This window comes from Oenanthe melanoleuca, chromosome 3 (genome assembly GCF_029582105.1).
Source record: "Oenanthe melanoleuca isolate GR-GAL-2019-014 chromosome 3, OMel1.0, whole genome shotgun sequence".
Lineage (NCBI taxonomy): Eukaryota > Metazoa > Chordata > Aves > Passeriformes > Muscicapidae > Oenanthe > Oenanthe melanoleuca.
The window spans coordinates 54,701,421-54,722,552 of NC_079336.1; the positions used below are offsets into that span (position 1 = coordinate 54,701,421).

A 21,132-nucleotide genomic window follows, 5' to 3' on the forward strand; every position below is an offset into this window, starting at 1 on the left:
AGCTGGTCTATGACAGGAACAACTCTCCCGGTCTCACTGAACTGAAACCACTGCAGTGATAAAAGGAACATTTCTAATATTGACTTGGCCTTGTAAAAAAACCAAACCAAACTTAACCACCCAGCCCTGCAGTGTGGTATGCACCACACCAGCTCAAGATAATGGGGACACTGCTCAAACTTGTTTTTTAATTTTATTTTTTGTTCTAGTACCTTGTGGGTGGCAGAGGGATTGCCACCTATGGCTGAGCAGGAAACTGCAAGGATTAGCACAGGAATGGTGACTGCACAGAGAAGAGCAATTCTTCAAACAGGTGTAGACAAACTTCTCTGGAAGTTGGATATAGATATTCATTCATATGGATATTCCCTGGCCCCTCCATTAGTCTAGTTCCAGAAGAAGTGATGTACAAGGCTGAAGTCATCTTCCTCCGGGGGATAAAAAAAAATAGGATGGACAAGAAACACAATATTCTCCCTTAGTGCACAAGCACAGTAGGAAGTACACTGCAGATGGAAACTTGGCAGCTGTTTGTATGTGCTCTTTGCATCCCTCCTGATGAAACTGGAAACCAAGCACCTGCAAAAGCCACAAGGAGATTTTGCTGTTCTAAACAGCTGCAAAAAATGCGTGGTTAAGCCAGAAAGTGTTGGTACTGCTTTAAATCTTGGCTGATTTCTGCGAAGTTACAAAGCACCAGGAAAGAAGTATCACCATCAGGTTAATGAAATTCTAAAAATAGTGCAAGTCTTGAACACAGTAACTGCCAGACAGTTTCTGCTGCTTTAAGGAGCTAGAGTTTCCAAGTCTTTAAAAAGCTTTTGTGTTTCTGCTTTAGCATCCCAAATCACAAGTCTCTTGCATTTCAGGAGTGCTATTCTGAGCTGGCACCACTCTGAACTATTTTGTAAATCAATTAAAAAACTGCCTCACCCAACTAAGACAGTAAGAAAAGGGCAACTGTCATGCATGCCTGTTATGGTAGGTCTTATTTTTCCAGGACAGGAACTGATCAGGATACATGTGCCCTCTAGACGAAGGTATGTGGGGGGACTGGGAACTGAAAAATAACCACAACAAAACCCATCTACCAAAAAAAAAAATCCCTGGTGAGATAGTGGTAGGTTTGTAGAAACAGAAACATCATCTCCTCACAAACATCTCACTGCAGCCCTTCCTATGTTCAGGACTGTGTATCACCACACTGTGTATTCCAAACCAAAATAAAGGCTGAATTTGTAGCTCAGAGGTTCATCACCTTTTCTTTCCCATATTACACATTACAGAGATGCTAATTTTGTTCATTCAGAGTGAACAGGGCTGGCTGAATACTAAACTACTGCTTTTAAGTTGAGGTTTACTTTAGGAGACTTTATCTCAAAATATATCACTCAGTCTAAGTGGCCCCTTTATGGACTGCTGCCAAGGACCAAAGCTTGCCTACTCTCCCTTCTTATGTGGGAGACAGATTAAGTATTCTGGTTTGTTTGCAGTGAATTATGAGAAGAAATCTGCAACAACAGCTGACAGCTACACTCTCATCCTTACATACAAACAGGAAAATAAATATTAAGAGTACCCACATCTTCAAAATACTGTGTATTTTTATCAACTCTTGACACATAAGACTATCTGAAAAATAGTAAATTTGTTTTGCATTCTGGAAATGGAAGTCTATAAATGTACACACCTGTATACTCACTCAACTTTTCCCTTTCATTTCTGGGTTCATCATGCCAGGTCCACCCAGGGATTCAGGGGCTCTCACAAGGTCTCAGTGTCTTGAGCCTGTCCTCGCTGACACTGCTGGAAGTCCCTTTTCAGAGTGTCCAGCTGTCACTCATAGCAATGAATTTTAGGCACATGAACAAGATGCTCACAATAATGGCATTTACACAGCTGTGTCTTTGAGATGCACTTGCCTCCTACTCAGACTGCAACTTTGCATTACCATTTGTCCTTCCCACCCACCTTGCAGCATCTGAAGAGACACATGAGCAGGAATTCCACAGTCAGCTTTATATAACATGTACCTACCAGCTAAGTCCAGACTTATTTGACTCATGAAAAATCATTAACTTTACCCATAAGCAGAGCTACAGCTGGCTGCACTGGAAGGAGCTAGCAGGAGGAAGTGTTTCCCAAACAGCAGAAAATGGATAGAATTTAAAAGTGGTTTAGTTAAAATTAGCACTGTTCAGCAAAATCTAAAATTATTACCTCTAAAATGATTACTGCAGAACCATTCTCAGATAGTAAGTGGCATGTAGAAGCAGTTAAATAATGAAAAACAAGAATTTAGATTTTGTCAATTGTAGAGTCAGGGTTATTAATTAAGCACAAACACAACACATGCTGCCTTATCAGAACAGCCTTACCAGAATAACCCTGTAAACCTGGACTCAACTCACCAGTGTAGTGTTTTGCTGCTTGCAGTACCAGTCAGTCAAGGAAGAAACACCTACTTCAGAATTAATGCAGAAAGCTTTTGATTTCTCAGACTAACAAGGAAATTACACATGTGACAGCATCACTGCTGGCTGCACAGAATTAGTTTACACCGGCTGGACATATTTTAATATTATTTAACAGCTACTGTAAACCATAAAGATCAAAGCCTTTGTTCAAACTTCACAGACTCCACTGACTGTTCCAGGATGAAGGCTTCTGTTCCACATCTCAGGCCTTGCACATGTTCTTTAACAACAGTTTAAGGGTAGAATTCTCCAAGATCAGCTAGGAAAACTATCTGTATAACTGCATCTTGTTTGTCCCATTTTCAAAATCCCAGCATCCCTGACTCACTCAGCAGAGCTAATTTGGGGGGTTTTATTGACACAACAGCAATTTTTCAAGAGAAAATACTCTGATGAAAGGAGTTCTAGTATTAAAGTAATTTCAAAATCTTGAAAATCAAAAACCAGATACCATCAGCATTGGAGAAAAATGGGTGACTTCTGAGCTAGTTCAAAGAGAGTTGGGCAGATCTTGCATTTTAGAAAAAAATTTATTTAGACATCTGTTGCTCTTAAATTACAAAAGTTAAAAAGAGCATGCAGTGCACTGACACATCACCAATTACTTCTAAAGCTGTTTTAAGACACAAGGTGGTTTCTTCAAGAGAAGACAACTCAACATGATCCAAACTCAACTATCCATTTCTCGTATTTCTCAATGTCCGCAGCAGAAACAGATTTAGAAACTTTCTTCAAAGCTATTTCAAAGTCTTCCATAGTTGTCGGCATGTGCATTTCATCTCGGGGAAGATTTCTTATTTCTTCTGGTGTCAAGCCTTCAATACGCCTCCTCATAGCCATCAATGATGCATCTCTAGTCAGGAGGGTAAGAAAATAAAATCATTACTCAGTATAGGATGGTGAGTTCAGTTGTTTGAAAGTTCAACACAGCATTTGAATTAAGCTGCTACATTCAAAAAGACTGAATAAAGAACTGCAAACATTTATAGGAAGATCTCCAAGTGCTTGTACAAGTTACAATACCATGTTATCCATATTTTTCAAACATGGCATTATCCTCACCAGATATCTGAGCAGCTACTATTCACAGGCTAGGCAAAAGAGGTAAAGACAAACTGGTTTAGCTAATGCCACTGCATGGCTATGATTAACTGCTGTTTATGGTATTTTTAAATAGGAACAAGGTAATAATAATTTCACTCCTCCTAGATATGGAAGGAGTAGCTGGAGGGTTTTGAATGTTCCCTGGTTTAAAACAGAAATCCCGCTTCAAAGACAGAGGAGTCACCAGTATCTACCTCCAACCCATACACTGAAGAGCGAACTCTTAAATAAAATCTGTTCTGTCTGTAGCTCCTCAAACTTCTGGCCTTAATGAGCACTGAGTGTTTTTTATTTCGTGTTAAGTTTGACTACATTTAGATTTCCAGCAGTAAATCTGGTAGCAGCAGGTGATGAGCTGGTGAGGTGATAATTAGGTAACACTGGAAGGTTACTGAAGGTCCTGCTAAGTAATTGTTATGTATCTTATAATAACAAGAAAATGCTGCTTATCATCTAGAAGTAAAGAAGATGGAAGTGTAATCTCAGTGATATCACAATAGTATATTGTGTCATATCAGAAGGTGAGAATCCAAAGAAAGAAAAACTTACACACTGTCCTCTGGAAAGACTTAGAAAAAAGGTTTGAGTATATTCTGTTTCAGTACCATCCCCTCCCCATAAAGGAAATCATAACTGTCAGACTTCCAGACTTCAGGAATTTACTAAGTAATTCACAGAATCACAGAATATTCCAAGTTGGAAGGGACCCACAAGGATCATGAAGTCCAACTCTTAAATGAATGGACTGTATAGGGATCGAATCCACAACCTTGATATTATTAGCACCATGCTCTGACAAACTGAGTTAATCTCAGTGTTAGTTAATAAATTAAAATCTCTAAGAGAGGAACTAAAATTTCAGAACAACCAAAATTTGTTTAACTCCATTTCAACCAAGTATCACCACGCTTTGCTGTTACCACATCATCTGTAAACCATAGGCTACTGTTACACAATGGGGTGGAGGGGACATTCCATGCATCTAATTTGCTTCCAGAGAGCAGTTAAAAAAAGAAAGTCCAGCAAAAACAATCCAGCCAACCAACCAACAAGCCCATCATACCTTAATACACTGACAGAGCTGAAGTGCAGCTGCCACCACTTCCTTTTGTAAAATCATTTTATGGACAGTCATTCCAAACTGAACTCCTGGTGCCTGGAGACGCACCAAAGCTCAATTCAAAAAGCAGGCAGCCACCCACTGGAAGACACAGCAGGGGCCAGTTCTGTTCTAAGGGCCTTTCAGTCCACTCAAAACAATTCAAAGTTAGTTCACACTCACATCTAATCTGCAATTTGGATGCATTTTGTATTTCCTGAATGTCGTTTTCATCTTCATTTCCCCCTGGTTTTGCGTGACTGCTGGAACTATAGTGTTACTTCTGACTAGTTTTTACTCAGGCCCAGCAAACTTTGGATTTCATCTCAAATTCTTTAAGACAGGAGGGTCATTTCAGTAAACCAGAGTTCTTGGTCCACTTACTCCTATGTTTTGTTTGTGTCACTAGCAAGGACTGTTGCAGTAGTATATAGGTTTGAAACTTACTATGCTTGTATTCTGAGGGCCTGAACCATAAAAAAGCACTTTTAAATTATCCACATTTTTTGTCTCAGTGTAAATGAAACAATCATATCCAAGAGCTATTTCTGCTGACACCATGAACAATGTGTAAATACAGAGGCTAATATGAATACTTAGTGATTTCAAACCACCTACATCCAAATCTCAATTCATCTGTACTTCTGCTTGCTGCCACCTCAGTCATCACTTCAGAGACTGCCACAAATAGAAGATTCAGATGTTTCTTTGTGGTTTTTTAATCTGTTTATCTTTTTTTTTTTTTTTTTTGCTTAATAGTATTTGTACAAAGGGGCTTTGGTTAAAAAAATCAAAAGTAATTGTGCACAAATACATACACACAAAATTCACTGAAAAACATTACAAGTATTTTCATTTCTAAAATAAGTGTATTGATATTCAGTATAAAATTAATTACAAACAACAAACACAGAACAGACTGGAGGAGACAAACTGCAGCTAAAATGCACAAAGCATCAGACCAAATAAACTCTTTCATATAACATGAACCCATTAGCACAAACTGCTTTCAAAGCAGAACCCAGACTGATCAAAACACCACCAGAAATTCACCTCACAAACCTACAAATGAAACAAATCTCCACAACACAGATTCAGAGCAACTAACATACCATTCCTCTCGCTGACACTGCGCAAGGTTTGTTCAGCAAACCATACTGAGGCTCCAAACTTAGCTCAGTCTGCAGTGGCCCTGCTGACAGAGCCTCTGGTGGCAGCTTTGTGTACAGGCTACTTGCTTTCATCCCTGTGGCACAGCAGACTGTCCTCTCAGCTGTGCTGACACGTGTCTGCAGAGCCGTGCTAAGAATCTAGGCAAGAAACGGATCCGCGTTTGAGGAAGCAGCCAGGATGTGCTTTCACTCCAGCTCTCTCACCCTGCTCCAAGCACAGCCCCACAACAGTCGGGCTGAGCAACCAGCAGCTCAAGCTGCCACACTTCAGTGCTACCTCCAAAGCCTGAAAGCAGCATTACACAGGTGCTTATCAGGTGACAACTGCATCTTAAGCAGCTTCAGTTCTCTGTCCTGTACTGCAGATCTCAGTCTGCCACTGCTGCAATTGTGCCAGTGCAAGTCTTCTGATGTAAATAGGATAACTGACACTTGTCTCTCAACAGATCAGTCCTCCCCTTTCCAATTTTTCAAAGAAAAATAAGGGAAGAATTAGAAGGTATTTTTAGTTAATTATTTCAGGAATCCAGGCTAGAGAACAGGCCCACAAACAACTGTATGCCAACAGTACAGAGGAGACAGGGAAATGAAGGAGGTAGCACTTTAAAAAAAAAAAAAGCACTTTAGAAAACTTTAGTCAGTCTCATCACAAAAATCCCATGTGCTGAGTACACAGCTCTCGTACCATCACACAAGACTCTACACCTTTTCCATATCATGAAAGGAGAAAACTCCATATTTTCACTTTAGTTATTCCAGCCCCTATCACTGTTGCCTCTTACATATGGATTTCTGCAGAAGTCATACAGCCCAAGCAGAATGACTTACAAGTTAAACTCTACCAATTAAAGTTTACCTACCATCCTCTTGCATGGAATTTAGTCTGTATGAAAGAAGGTGGAATTTTACCTAAATCACAGCTATTAGATTACTAGGTTGCAACTACTCTTCAAATGGAAAGTTAGGTAAATATTACTGCAGTATTTCACCTTTTAGCCATACATAAGAGATAAGTTACAGTCATGCTTATCCAATAACTTCAGTCATGCAAACTGGTTATCTTACAAACAGTTTTCCCAAAGTTTCAGCAGTAGTAACACAAATGATGCAACGTCAACTTACCTGCATACATTGGTAATGTCTGCACCTGAATAACCCTCCATTTTCTCAGCTATGTTTGCAAGGTCAACATCATCAGCCAGTTCCAGCTCTCGCAGATTTATTTTTAGGAGCTCCTCTCTACCTTTGGCTAATCACAGAAAAGAAAATTAAGTCTGTACAATTTGCTTTTTGAAGATAAAGGAGGATAAGAGTGAAGAATGAGAAAAAGAATGCTGTACTTGTTACAAGAGTAAATGTTCACATTTAGATTTAAGCTGGTCCTGAAGCCATAAGTGAATTTGCATACACGTATCAATTAGATTTTTAAACCAAGTGACCAAAACTACAGGAGTGTTGATAAAGTTTAGATTTCAGAATTTTTAACCACTCCTCTTCCCCAATTCTTCATACCTGATGGTAAAGGAATGTAAATTCTCTTTTCTAGCCTCCGTCTTAGGGCTTCATCAATATCCCAAGGAAAATTAGTAGCAGCAAGTACCATGACCATCTTAGAAGGATCATCATTTTCAGTAGCCCCCCCAACACCTGCAGTGGAGAAAAGAGGAGGTAAAATACACATAAATGTTTTGAAATTTCATCTACAGAGAAAACAGTTCTGCAGTATTAAAAAAGCTGCTCTATTGCACTTTAATGAGCCCAAGCATAATAGAATCACCAAGCGCAACGGAGCTCGCTTTTTCATCTCTATGACAGCCTGCAAGCATAAATGGAAGCTTGGTTTAAACAGCAGCAGGGGCATAGGCCACTGCTCAGACCAGGAAATTCCTCTCCATCATGGCTAGAATGGTTTTACACAGCTTTTTGTACTTCTCCCACAACATTGGTTGAATTTTTATGTCAACATTTTGCAGCAGCACGTGAGGAAACAAAACAACGCCCAACACCATCACCACACCAAAAACCAACCTCCCCACAGTATTCACCAACAGCCACACAAAAGCAGCACGACTCCCCTTACAAGGGGTCTTCACTTCTGAAGTCAGGCCAAAAGTTTCTTATACACAGGTGGACTGTACAAACTGCTGAAGTGAAAGTTTAAATTTGGATTTTGGACTAAATCACAACTTCTTAGAGACAGATAGAACACCTCAGTTTCTGAATACTATAGATCTGCTACAACAGGAAGAAGGTAATTTTGTTAAAGTTGCTGCTCTCTGTGTCTACTGTTTTGCTTAGAACAACAGGATTAGACTGTGGGATAGCCACTGAGAGTCTGCATATAAAATACCATTTATGAATGCCTAAGTAAAAGGATTCAAATAGTTCTTACTAATAAAATCAGATTATGTACATACTTGATATGAGAACAGTATTAGAGCACTGCTGCTCTTTAAAGACAAAAATAAAAGGGTACCAACATCAGAGGAGGAGAAATAAATATGCAAATCTTCTGACTCATGGAACTCTATCACAAATCAGTCCACAGATTAGCACTTCTCAGTAGTTCCTTTCCTCCTCTCTGCTCCCCAGAATATAAAATGGATACCTCTATAGCAATTCTGCATTGTTACCTGCTTTTTGTTGATATTAGCCACATATCTGTGGTGAACTCAGTATCTTAAAATGAAAACTCCCCCAACCACTTCTATAAAACAGATTATCTTCACTTGTTATTTATATTTTTAGGAGAAAAAGAGATCCCAAAGAGTTAAATGTAATGCTGCCTTTGAAGTTTAAATAGAAACAGGTAACAGTTCTTTCGAACCACTTTTTACTTAATTTTAAACTGAGTGATATGCCAGGCAAAGACTGAGAAGCAGATTTTTTTTCTGCCGCTCTTCTGAAATCTTATATTTTCCACTGAATCTTCCATGTTCTGGGTCACTAATACAAGATCTTTTCGAAAAACTGCTTCTGAAGAATGAAGTTTTCCTTTTTTAATTTTTGCCCCTCAAGTTTCCTCCAGTCCAGCAGCTGCCAGGGATGAGGTTATTTACCATCCATCTGAACTAGCAGTTCTGCCTTGACACGTCGGCTGGCTTCGTGCTCCTCCGAAGTTCCCCTGCGGCTACAGATGGAGTCTATCTCATCAATAAATATGGTTGTTGGGGCATAAAATCGAGCCTGAAGAAAGCAAAAGATAAAGCAGAAGCTGAAATAGCTGTTCACTCCCATTGGAGAAGCAGCAGCATATTCAGAGCTGAGTAGTGATGTATTTACCCCAGCTTCTATGCATCAAACAATCCCCACCCTTCCCTCTCTTAGACCCCAACACTCAGGTACAGAGCAGCTGTGCATTCATTCAGAGCATTTGAGAAGAGCTTTTGGCAAAGTCCTCTAGTTTTTAGGGCTATAAACAAGCATTTCATAAGCTATAGGTAGTTTCCCGCATTAGGAGTAACATTTTTAATTGTTAAAGTCATCACAGAATGCTTGAGTAAGATTTCAGTTAAAGCCAGGATGAATGTTAAGCTGGAAAACCATGACATGGAACCTGTCCAAGAGATAGGTCAACTGTGAAGCAACTGACCTTTTTGAAAACAAGAGCATTTAAAGACAAGGATAATAAAAGCTATTGTATTAGAGCAGTAGAGATGCTGTTCATTGTGTTATCTGCATTTTTGACCAGTCACATTAAACAAGCTGGTATCCTGCCTAGCAATTATAATGTAAAAGATCTTTTATTTCCTGTCTTTTCTGATTACTGTAATTGCAACTTTGCTGTCCCCTTCAGCACTGGGCAACCTAGCAAACACTGCAAACACACCTGCTAACACATGGAAAAAAAAAGACAACTATTTTCTGAGTATTATTTCAAGCATTACGTGCTCTGAAGCCAACTAGAGTTTGGAAGGCCACTTCTTTTAACCACAAACAACAAACCACCCACAAAAACAACAAAACACTCAGCCTAAATAGGGTTCTCACCCAGAAAGCAATTAATTCCAGCCCTAGATTTGCATTCAAGTATGTTCTGCAGCACTCACCAATAGTGAGCTACCTCTAATGTAGCAAGCTAACCCTGAAAATTAAAAACAACCTATTTTTCAGCTTTTATAAATCCATTTAGGAATAATCTTGAAATGTAAATGGGCAAATGGGAAATGCCCCTTGCATTTAAACCTTGGAGAGCTGTTTATGAATCCTGAGTTTGAAACCTTGGTATGGTTTCACTGTTCCAGAGGTGATTCTACTTCATTATCCCACTGTTCATGTTCAGAAACTTAAATCACCATTTCAAACAGCAGACGAACAAGTTTCTCAGATTCTCCTCTGTATTTTGAGGTAAGTGTGGAGGAAGAAACATTGAAAAAAGTTGTCTTGCATTCAGTGGCTACAGCTTTTGCTAGGAGGGTCTTTCCAGTACCAGGAGGACCAACCATCAGCACACCCTATTAAAATGAAAAATAACCACTTTTAGGACAAGAATCAAAACAGAATGTTACAGTTTGTTCAGGGTAATAGTAAACGACTGGATGGAAACTTTCCCTTGAAAAATAATTCAAAAGTAAGTAATGAGTATCATTGCTTACAAGCAAACATGTAGCAAAGACAGTGCGCAGGCACCTGGCTGACATCTTTATTTTGTTGCTATTATTTACAATAACTTTTGTTACTAAAATGTGGGAAGAATTTATTTAAACTGTAGAACTTTTGAATTTTCTTGCTCTGCCAAGATCCAATCTCAAAATCCTACTTATGATTGCAGCAGCAGATTTTTCATACCTTCCACGGTCTTCTAATCCCCTTGAAAAACTCTGGCATCCACATTGGTAAAACTACAGCTTCCTTAAGCAGCTTTTTGGCTTCTACTAAATCAGCAATGTCATCCCTGACAAGAAAGAGAAAGTTGTTTGACAGATTCAGACAGCAGGCAAAAGAATTACTCCACACCTCAAAAAACCACACAATTAAACTTCTGGTTATGCATTGGCTGTCCCACAAATCTAATTCATTTTCCTGAACTATTTACATTCTAATGGAAAAAGCCTGTAACAGCTACAATTGACATTGCCTGGCAGACTCCACATGGATGCAAAAGCAAAAAAAACATTAATTATTTCACTAGGGCACCACTGTCAATATTCAAAGAATACTGACAAGCAGAAGAAAGCAGGTTGGTTAAACTTAGGCTAACTACCAATTATACTCTCTTGTTTTGCTGAGAAGTTGGATGTCCATGACATTTAAATACCATCTTTCATTGTTAGAAGAACAACTCGTTGAAGACTAGTAAATGGAGCAGAATTAAAAACAATTTTTAGAATTCTTTTTCAGAGTTACAAAAATATTACTTCTTGGATACCTTATAGGGTGGTCTTATTTCCTTGAAAGTAACTTTCAGGGCATTCCTCTTACCAGTATGTGCCCAAGTAACATTTTGGTTACAAAACACATCTATTGAAGAATTAGTTTCAAATCTGAAGTTGCAATTTAGGATTCAATATAAAAATTGAAACATATATTTAAATATTAAACTGAAATACAAGACAGTTGCATGCACACAAAGTGTTTTGTGGGACAGCTCAGGTTTTTTTGAAAGCCTACTTTATTTGCCAGAAGATTTTTGCTCATTTAATCCTCTCAAAACCACCTAAGCTTGGAAACATTTGGAACACAAAACAACCTTTATATAAGGTTTAATATTTAACACATTTATGTAAAGGTAGTGGCACATGGCTGTATTTTATACTAGTGGCCACATTACATCCAGCAACGTTTCAAAGGGTTCCGATATTGACATAAGTTCTTTGTTAACCAGTTTTCTGTCTTGATATGTCCCAGAGTAGCAAAACAGATTTTCAAATGAAGAGACACTGACAGATATTAGAAACTTTTACACTGCAAAAGAGTATTTCAAGAACTGATTTTAGGACTCAGAAAATTTTGAGAAGCTTTGTACAGCCATGTTGGGCAGGACTTTAGGCAACCTGATTTAGAGAAGGATGTCCCTGCCATGGCAGGGGACTGCATTAGCTGATCTTTAAAGGTCCCATCCAGCCCAAATTATTATATGAATCTATGTGTGGAAAAAATTTTTTTTTGACCTCTAGAAGTATTCAACTACTTTAGCTGCCTATTTAAAGGCAGTATGAAAAGCCTGTATGTACTTTTTATATGTAAGTATCTGTTAAAGTACTTAGGTTTTGTCATATCATGTGAGAGGAAATAGAAACAACACAAAAAACTAGCAGCAAACTGCTGCTCAAACTTACCATCGAATGTTGGGATTCTGAGAAATTATATCTCTTTCCAAAGCTTCTACTAAATCTTTGTCATATCCAGTACTATCAAATTTCTTTGGTTCAGACTCTGAGATCTCAGATGTGGATTTGTTCTATATATAAAGGATATGATAATGTAAATACATAACAATGATTATGCTACTAATGAATTTTTTACCACAAGTCCACAACAGCATCATATTTTTAGAAGGTGGCAACATAAACCAGCATGAAAATTATGAAGCATCCATATTACAGCTGCACTGCAGGATGAATCTGTGTGCTTCACCTAGATTTCTGTACTGCCCTGGTTCCATTTCCTTCTCCCCAAAGCCAACATATTGTACTGATACAGCTTCTTTGTTTTGGTACCTAATCAAAACTGCATACACCTAATCCCAGCATAACAGTTTCTGCCTCTTCTCCCACAGAAATCTGAAGTTATCAGAGACAGAGTAGGAGAAAATAACATGTAAGACTGAACTACAAAGTGTCACACTGAGAGTATCTCAAATTCTCAAAGTGTCATAAATATGCCACGTATGTCGGACACAAAAAAAAAAATAAGCATGACTTCCATATGTAGAATGAGCAATGGTGATCTGCAGGGAGACCCATGGGATAAAACCAGAGCTAATTAACTGATACAGAAGCATGGACATGAGCAGCAGAGAAGCAGCTCTGCAGCAGAATTAAAGCAAAGAACCTCATAGTTGAAAGGGCTCAAACAGCAGAGACCATGCAACTGAAAGGAAATAAAATGCACTAGACATACCCTGGTTTTATACATTTAACAGCAAGCACTGGTGATGGCAGAACAACTGTAAAAGAGAAAAAGAGACCTATCCTGTCTCTCTGTGGGTATATTCTGATGGAGAGAGGATTATCACTCAAAGACAATCTAATTTACCTCCTAATAAAAGTAGTAGCTTACACAGCTAAACAATTCCACCCTTGTAGATTATGCTACCTCCACAGCCCATGACACCTTGCCACAACTTAAGGCTGCCAAAGCTAACAAACTATTGCATGGATATTTGATTTATTTAGACCCTGGAAAACTATGAATCTACTATTTCCTATATGGTCTCTTACCTCGGTCATCTGCTAAATTTATAGAAACCAGAGTACAAAGCAAAAATTAAAGCACTCTGATTGCCAAGAACAGATTATAGTTCAAGTATGCTGGGGTTTTGTTCCTTACAACTGAGGAGTATGGAGCTACAGCATTGTTTCAAAAGAAAAAAAAAAAAAAGGTAAGGTTCTCATTTAAGGATTAAGTAAATCTTGATATGCTTTGGAAGAGGCAAGTCAATTATGGCTTAAATTATACTCAAAGTAATTAAGCCACAAGGACGTCCCATGTGAATGAGCTCCACCATGCTCTACTTCAGAAATTCAGCAGTATCATTTTAAACAACTGCCTTCAAGTTGCAGTAAACACGTCACAGAATGGGTCAGGCTGGAAGGGACCACAGTGGGTCATCTGCTCCAGTCTCCCTGCTCGAGCAGCGCTGTCCCACAGCACGGTACAGGATTGTGTCCAGATGGATCTGGAGTATCTCCAGTGAGGGAGACTCCACAACCTCTCTGGACAATCTGTTCCAGTGCGTGGTCACCCGCGCTGTAAAGTTCTTCCTCATGTTCAGCTGGAACTTCCCGAGCATCAGTTTCCGCCTGTTGCCTTTGTCCTTTTGTCCTTTTCCACCAAGGAGAGCCTGGAAACATCCTCCTGACACCCACCTTCAGATATATTTACCAGACCCCAGCTTCCCAGAGTGATTGCTTGTTTTTAATTAATCCATGACCAACACTGTGCGCAAAGAAAAAAGACACCTTACAGGGTGAGATTTAAATCAGCACACTGACACGGACAGAAGAAACGTTTTATAGGCATGTCACTTTCTAATACACTTAGTAGCAAGAAAGCACAACTGAGTTTCTCAACTCTGTGAAGTTATTTGCAAGTTTACCTTTTCCTCTTTTCCTTTATTTTGCTGATCCTTTTTTTCCCGGCTGCGGACCGCCTTCCCTTTGTCACTGGGGTTTCGAGAGGACGGACGGTGAGAGCCTCTGACAGCGGCACTTACACGGTTATTGTGACCTCTGCAATCACTGCACGGAGCAGACAGGCGCTTCCTGGGTCCTGGCGAAGGTCTAATTAGTTGTAACATATGCAAAAAGCCTCAGTGTAAAGCCACTGGTGAGCACTACATAACCAAATCAACTGCTTACAAACTGAAAAGCCATTTTGCTCAAGATAAAAATCTGTATGCCAGGAACAAGACATATTCTTAGATTATGACTAAAAATTCATTTTCCCTGTGCAACAAGCTCAGTGTCTACTTGCTTAAACAAGTGCCTTGCTTTGTATATTTCATCAGTAGAAATAATACGGAACTTAGAAAAAATGAACAAACAAACAATAATTTGACAATACAGCTAAAGTAATCTAAAAGTCACTTTCCATCAAAATGCACATTTGCATGTACTCCTGTCACCTTCTTCATGCTACCACAGCCATGTGTTAGAACCTCAAGTGACCCATGTCAGATTGCTACTCACAAAAAACCCAAATCAAACAAAAAAAACACTAGACACACAGAAGTCTTCAACATCCTGAACCAGCTAATTAACGCCAACAGAGACAAAAGTGAAATAAAAACTCAAAACCAAAAACCAAACAACTAAGGCAACAGTGGGGGGGGGGGGTGGGAGGGGGTGGAAAGAAACTTGACATTAGTCAGGACTATGTAAAATAAAAGCCCCAGAACATTCTGGATTAGGCTGCCTCAAAATGACACCTCCTCCACCACAATGGTGTCAAGCTGCTGGTGCAAGTGTTACACATCTAAGCTCAAGAACAAAACTTACACCACAACAGGCTGAAGTCAAAGCACATTTTGTCCTGATAAATATTAATTTAGGTCTTCAGGTTTCCTCTTACCTACGTTCAGCAGGTACTGGCAAAGACCAGACTTCTGCATCATGAGCTGGTAATTCTTGTTGTGAGGCTTTCAATGGAGTATTGTCTAGTTTAAAACTCTCCAGTGTTTTCATTATATCTTTCACATGCTTAGCTTCCACACTTATCTCCTGCCAAACCTGATTAAAAAAAAAAAAAAAAAAAAAGGTAGACTAAGCACATTGGAAATAAGTTTGTAACAGTCCTCTGTTCAAGCCCATGTAATGCCTGGATGGATTCCACAGGGTTTAACAGGCTACCTAATTCTACTTCAATAAACAAGAATTACACACATTAGATATTAAGGAGGTTTTCTGCCTTCCTCAGCACATTTAAAGAACAAAGAGATTTTGGATTTAACATCAAAGAGACTTTTGACAAATTTTGCTGATTAAACAGGTATGACAGAACCTAAAAGATAGTTTATCAATCAAAAGTATCAACCTAATAGGCAGAATATCACCAAAAAAAAAAAAAAAAAAAAAAAAAAAAAAAAAAAAAAAAGAGGGTTTTTGTTGAGGACAAATTATCAACTTGCTATTAAGGACCTTAGTCCCACTAAAACGTTGAGGGAAATAAGACCTGAATGATACCAGACTAAAAAACTTGAACATAACAGGGCTACTCATCAGCATAGCTGTCATGGCAGACAGTGCAGTGGCTCCTCAGAGCCATGTTCCATTGACTGTTCTGCCACTGACAGACAAAGAAGTCATAAAGATGACTTAAGTCTATTTTCCCTCAAAATGCCCCAGAAAAGTGCTATTTACCTGCTGCCATTTCTGTTGCAGGTAGGTATCTCTCACAGAGTACAGATACTTATTCATTTGGTCAAGAACCCCCTGGTAGTAGACCATTGCAGAGTCATAATTCCCCAGTAAGGCATATTCACGGGCCAACTTCACATTCTCAATGATCATAACAAGGCTCATGTTCAACATGAAGCTGGAAAAAATAAAAAAGGAAATATTAAGGAAACTAAAAAAAAAACAACCGAGTACTAAAACAATTTTTTGCAAGTATTTTCATATGCTTATTACCTCACTTGGCATATCAAAACATAGAAGTGAGAAAATATTAATTACAAAAAAAAAGGGCCTAAAATGAATGTCATATATATAAAAAAGATAATTGAAGTTCTATTAGTAGAAATTAAACTTTTCACGTCACAGCTCTGTTTCTTGTAATGGAGATTGTATCAAAAAGCCCATATAAGATAAATAGATTGAAATGCATTATTACAAATCACAACTGCATACTCTCTTTAACTCTTTATTCTTCTGTAAGATAAATTAGTATTTTACTCTGCCTGGTAAAAACACCAAACAAGCAATAAATCAAAGCCCTTCTTTCTAATGCATTATGTTTCACCCTTCTTCCCTAATGCATTATGTTTTGTCAATTTTTTTCGCCTTAACCTTCTGTGTGTGTGAATTTTAATAGCCTGATTTTGCCTTTTGGAAAACACTATTCTTCCATTACCTTGATTTTACAATTTTTCAATTTTATTTAATGTTTCTTTGAAACAAATATCTACTTTCTATGCCCAGCCTGCACCTTCCTATCACCTTCATTCGTACACCTAAAAAGAAACTCCTGAAAAAAGATCAAGGTAAGTTATCACTGAAAGGTAAGCAAAAACCACAATCAAACATTTAGTGCATAACTACCCATTTTATTTAACATATTGTACAAACTATGCTGGTTTTCCCTGTCAGTGGTGCTTGCTTGTGGTTTTTTGGAGCAAACATCATAGACTGTGACTACTTTGCAGCACTAACAGAATCTGTGCTTTTAGGTTAGAATAGCACAGAAGTATTATTTATGTAAGTACAGTAGAAGTAGAAGCAGTAGAAGTGGACTCATTCTTTATAGTGCCACAGTCCATAAAGCAGTTGTCCCACATTACTGTCAGTGTCCTGTACACCCCATCCCCTTGCCCTCTAAGATATCTGTGCTGTCTCCACTTTTCTTGTCTCTTACACACCAAGAGTTTCCCCACTCGCCTCATAATTTCCTAACCAGGCACAGAAAACATTAAAATCAGAAAAAAAACATGCCTGCAAGAGAGCCATCCTGCTCTCATTCTGGTACCTGTACCCAGTGCCAGGAAGAAGCAACTGCAGACAAGCAATTCCAGCTAAGCCCTGGGATGAAGCATACTTGATACAGATCAACTATTTAAAGAATGTAAGAGGCACTGAATTCACATGCGCAATAAACAGACTTAAGATTGAATATATTTCAAGACCAGGTCAGGGTCGGACACATTACCAGAGGTTTCAGAAGCCACTCTTTGCATACATCTGCCAACCTATTGCTCAAATGTGAGCTCTCCATTGTAAAGAGGGGCTGCTAAGTACAAATCAAACAGTTCAGGGCTTTCACTCCTTTTTTCTGTCCCCTTCCCAAGCAGTTTCATGCACAGAAACACAGCTCAGGCATTCCTGTGCCAACATCCTCTTCTTTTTTTGCTTCTTTCCTCTTCCTTCCCCAGCTCCCCTTGGAGCAAATAGCTGCTGTCAAAATTCTGAGTCCAGAACAGCAAAAACTCTGGCAGCAGAGGAGCTGAAGAGAGGCTCCTGAGAGCCCAGACCCATCACAGCAGAGGGACCCGTGGGGGTGAGCAGGAAACCTGCTATCACAGAACCTCCAGGGTGTGATCCCACTCCGGCCAGAGACTCGCCCAGCTGGCCACCATGCCTACAAACTGATAGTCAGTGTGACCACCAGCTACAAAGACTAACACATCCCAGGCTAATTAGGCTTTGGAGAGGTAGTTTGGCTTGGGAGTTTTGTTGGTTTTAAGCTCAGCAAAAGAGAAAAGAGCCTGAAGATGTTTGTCAACTGCTGTATGGATCACCACACAGATGTTAACAGAGTTTTCCCTGCTGTATTTAGGAGCAAGCTTTTCCACTCCTGCTCATCCTACCAGATACACCTGTTTGCCTGTCCTGAGGATTCAAACTGATGACTAACACTATTGAAATCACACGTTGAGCAAGTTGCTAACAGACATTTTAAAAATCAAGTAATAGCAAGTTACTAAAAGCAAACTAAACTTTTAAATACAGAGGGGAGTCACAGGTAACTTTTTTTTCACTGAATGCTGTAGAGCAATCCAAGCAGAACAGCAACTTTATGCATACAAAAAAAAAAAAAAAAAAAAGTTTGCACAAATAGTTTTCATTTGGAAATGCGAAAATAACTAGAATTAAAAAAAAAAAACAAACCTTAAACAGGTTAAGTCAGAAACATATGAAAGCTTGAGACCAAAAGGATAGCACAGCACATAATAAAAGTGTCAATGACAGTTTCAGGTTAGAAAGGGCAGAGAATGTAAGGACAGAAAGTAGAAACAAACATGTAAGCAGAATAATGGAAAGAAAAACAGGAAAAAAAGGTATTCACTCAAGTTTATAATGCTATAGGGAATCTACCTGTTTCATCAGTGCTATTGAAAATGCAAGACAATTTCGTTTAAACCAGAAGACCAATTTAATTTGTTGCTTCATCTTGACTCATGAGAGAAAAAGAGCTTGAAGTGGCTTTCAAATACAAGGCTCCTGCGTACAAGTGAGGCAGAAAAAGCTGCTGGTTCTGCTTATGTCTGGACACGCCACTGCTGCTGCCACTTGACTTCAGGCAGTGTCAGAGCTGATACACTAAGGACAGTCTGTGGGTCTGCTGCACTTGTAAGTGAAGTTCTAAGCAGTTCTAAGGGGAAAAAGAAGAGTTAGAGTGCTAATCTGTAGATTAGTAGATTGAAGTTTGTGGCAGAAGGTCACAATATACTAGGGCAGCTCAACAGGGTGGAGGACATGGGAGAAGCGTGACTACACACAAATCCAGAACTGAAGGGATTAAAACCCTCACAAAACTAATCCTGCACTACTTAATAATTTTTAAAGTATTTACTTAGCAATATCACATGTGTTTACAAATACTTGGTGCTATCATGTAACAGGATGTTAAAGCAGCAGGTCTGCACTTATCAGCCACAACCTTTCCATGAATCATGACCACTGGAGTTATCTAGGTTCCAACAGCCGCTGAAACAGTGAAGAGCTCTAAAGTTTACAGCAAACAGGATAAAAGGAAAATAACCTAAGCACTTTGTCTTGCAAGTTTAGTTCTTCACTGTGTACAAACACACAAACTTCACAACAAGAATAATCACTCTTCACACCAGCTGTGAGTATATAAGGTTCCCTGAAATTAACCCATCTCTAGTTACAAAATACGTTTTATCATTTGCTCCAAGGACCTAAAATATTTATAGAGTATAAAACAGCCAAGTCCAGTAAGGGCTGAACCTAACAGAAGTTCAAGCTCCCTACAGCTTGTGAGAATGAGGTTTTGGAACTTATTTTTGTACTTCATTTGAAAGACATCAGCTTAACCATTATCAAGAAAACACTGGGGATACTTCATGTTTTCCATAATAACTTCAAGAACCCATCAGTAGAAAGGACTGTAAGTAATTTCTGTTCACAGCCATACATTAGAATCCAGGAACACTACATCAATCCTGTAACACAAAGAATTCCCCCAAACCTTAAAAAATAAAAGAAGAGATTGATATGCAGGTATTAAAAGTGAATATTAACACTGGAGTGTGTAAATTACTGTGGTGAACCTGCTGATTCGAAGAACAGCATGAGCCACACAGGGAAAATACTTCCAAGGAGTTCTTTGCTCCAACCTTAATGTCTGGACAAAGCCAGAGCCTGAATTTTGGCAGAGTGCACACGTTTCCATTATGTCAGCCTGCTATACAGGCTCTGACATCAAAGCAGCCGTGTAATATTTGCAAAGTTCTCTTGGCAAGCCAGATGAGAAAAAACCACCCCAAAGTAACAGCTTTCAGGAATCAGGAATTTTTACTGATGGCACGATGGCCTGCATCACCTCTGAGCTCCCTTTCATCTGTAATACTCTTCGTCATAACATCCACGGCCAGCGACATTTGGTGTCAACAAGTGATAGCATTGATTACTTGGGAAGAAGAGTTGCCAGACTTACTGGATACTAAACAAAGTGGTTCTCCTGCCGTTGCTGTATGAGAAGAAGAAGAAGAACCACTAGCAGCCACAAACATAAGTATGGCTGGCAGTTTGTGCAAAATAAAAAAACATTTAAAAAAATCAATCACTAGGCAGAGATACACCTGGCATGTGATTTTATGTTTTCGAGGCTAAGCTTTTCAGAAGGCTTTATCGAACAGGCTTCTTTCTTCCCTCTGCATTCTTTTTGATGATCAATGTTAAATTAACAAATTACTCTGAAAGTTTAGAGAAATCCGCGGCTGAACAGATATCTGGAATTGCTGCCTGCAGCTTCTCTCTGGAGAGAAAACTTGCATCATCGCAGATTACCGCACATTACCACAAAGCCCCCAAACCAACAAAGCAGGTGGAGGGTGCAGGGACACTCAGGAAGCAGAGCGCCGTGCCCGGGCCAGCGCCGGCCGCACACCTGCGGGCAGCCGCAGCCCCCGCCGGCGATGCCCCGTGCGGCGCCGAGCACGTGTGAGCCGCAGCCCGACATCATGAGCTCCGCGGTCGCGGCTGTCGCGACAGCAGCCCCGGCCGCGGGGCAGAGCAGCCGGAGCCCCCGCGCCCGGCACCGCTCGGGGTGGTCCCACACGCGGGGCGCGGCCATCGCCCCCCGCCCGCGCCCGCCTGTGCAGCGGCCCGGGCCGCACCCGCGGCCCCTCTCACTCACTTACTCCTCTCCGGAGCTCGCACCCGCGGCGGCGGCACCAGCTCCTGGCGGCACCAGCCACGACCCCTCGGCTTCTTCCGCCCCCTTCCTCCTGCCGCGGCGCTGGCCCCGCCCCGGCCCTGCCCGCCGCCTCCTCCCGCCGCCGCCGCCGGCAATTTTTGAAGGCAAATCCGGCTGCGTCACTTCCAGCTTGGTGGGACGGGGGAGAAGGTCCGGCCGGCCGGGCATAAGGAGGTGTGCGTGTTTGAGCGCTATTGCTAAAAGCGAAGAGCTGCTTTGGTTTTAAGTTTAAAAATTTAAT

The 21,132-nt window shown here is 40.0% G+C and overlaps 1 protein-coding gene across 2 annotated transcripts; it reads right to left on the reverse strand.

Annotated features, from left to right (window-relative positions):
* Window positions 1-2,988: 2,988 nt before the first annotated feature.
* KATNA1 (katanin catalytic subunit A1) lies at window positions 2,989-20,950 on the reverse strand. Of its 2 annotated transcripts, none has more exons than XM_056488334.1 (11): window positions 20,836-20,950; window positions 15,875-16,049; window positions 15,087-15,244; window positions 14,113-14,296; window positions 12,131-12,252; window positions 10,641-10,746; window positions 10,148-10,306; window positions 8,912-9,038; window positions 7,365-7,499; window positions 6,975-7,101; window positions 2,989-3,330 (listed from the first exon to the last, which is right to left on the reverse strand). In XM_056488334.1, exons 2-11 carry the CDS (start codon window positions 16,043-16,045, stop codon window positions 3,132-3,134), a joined length of 1,488 nt encoding a protein of 495 aa, XP_056344309.1. In that variant the 5' UTR covers window positions 16,046-16,049; window positions 20,836-20,950; the 3' UTR covers window positions 2,989-3,131. The 2 variants fall into 2 exon arrangements, with proteins under 2 accessions (XP_056344309.1, XP_056344310.1); XM_056488335.1 differs by lacking the exon at window positions 20,836-20,950 and adding an exon at window positions 18,545-18,821.
* Window positions 20,951-21,132: the final 182 nt, after the last annotated feature.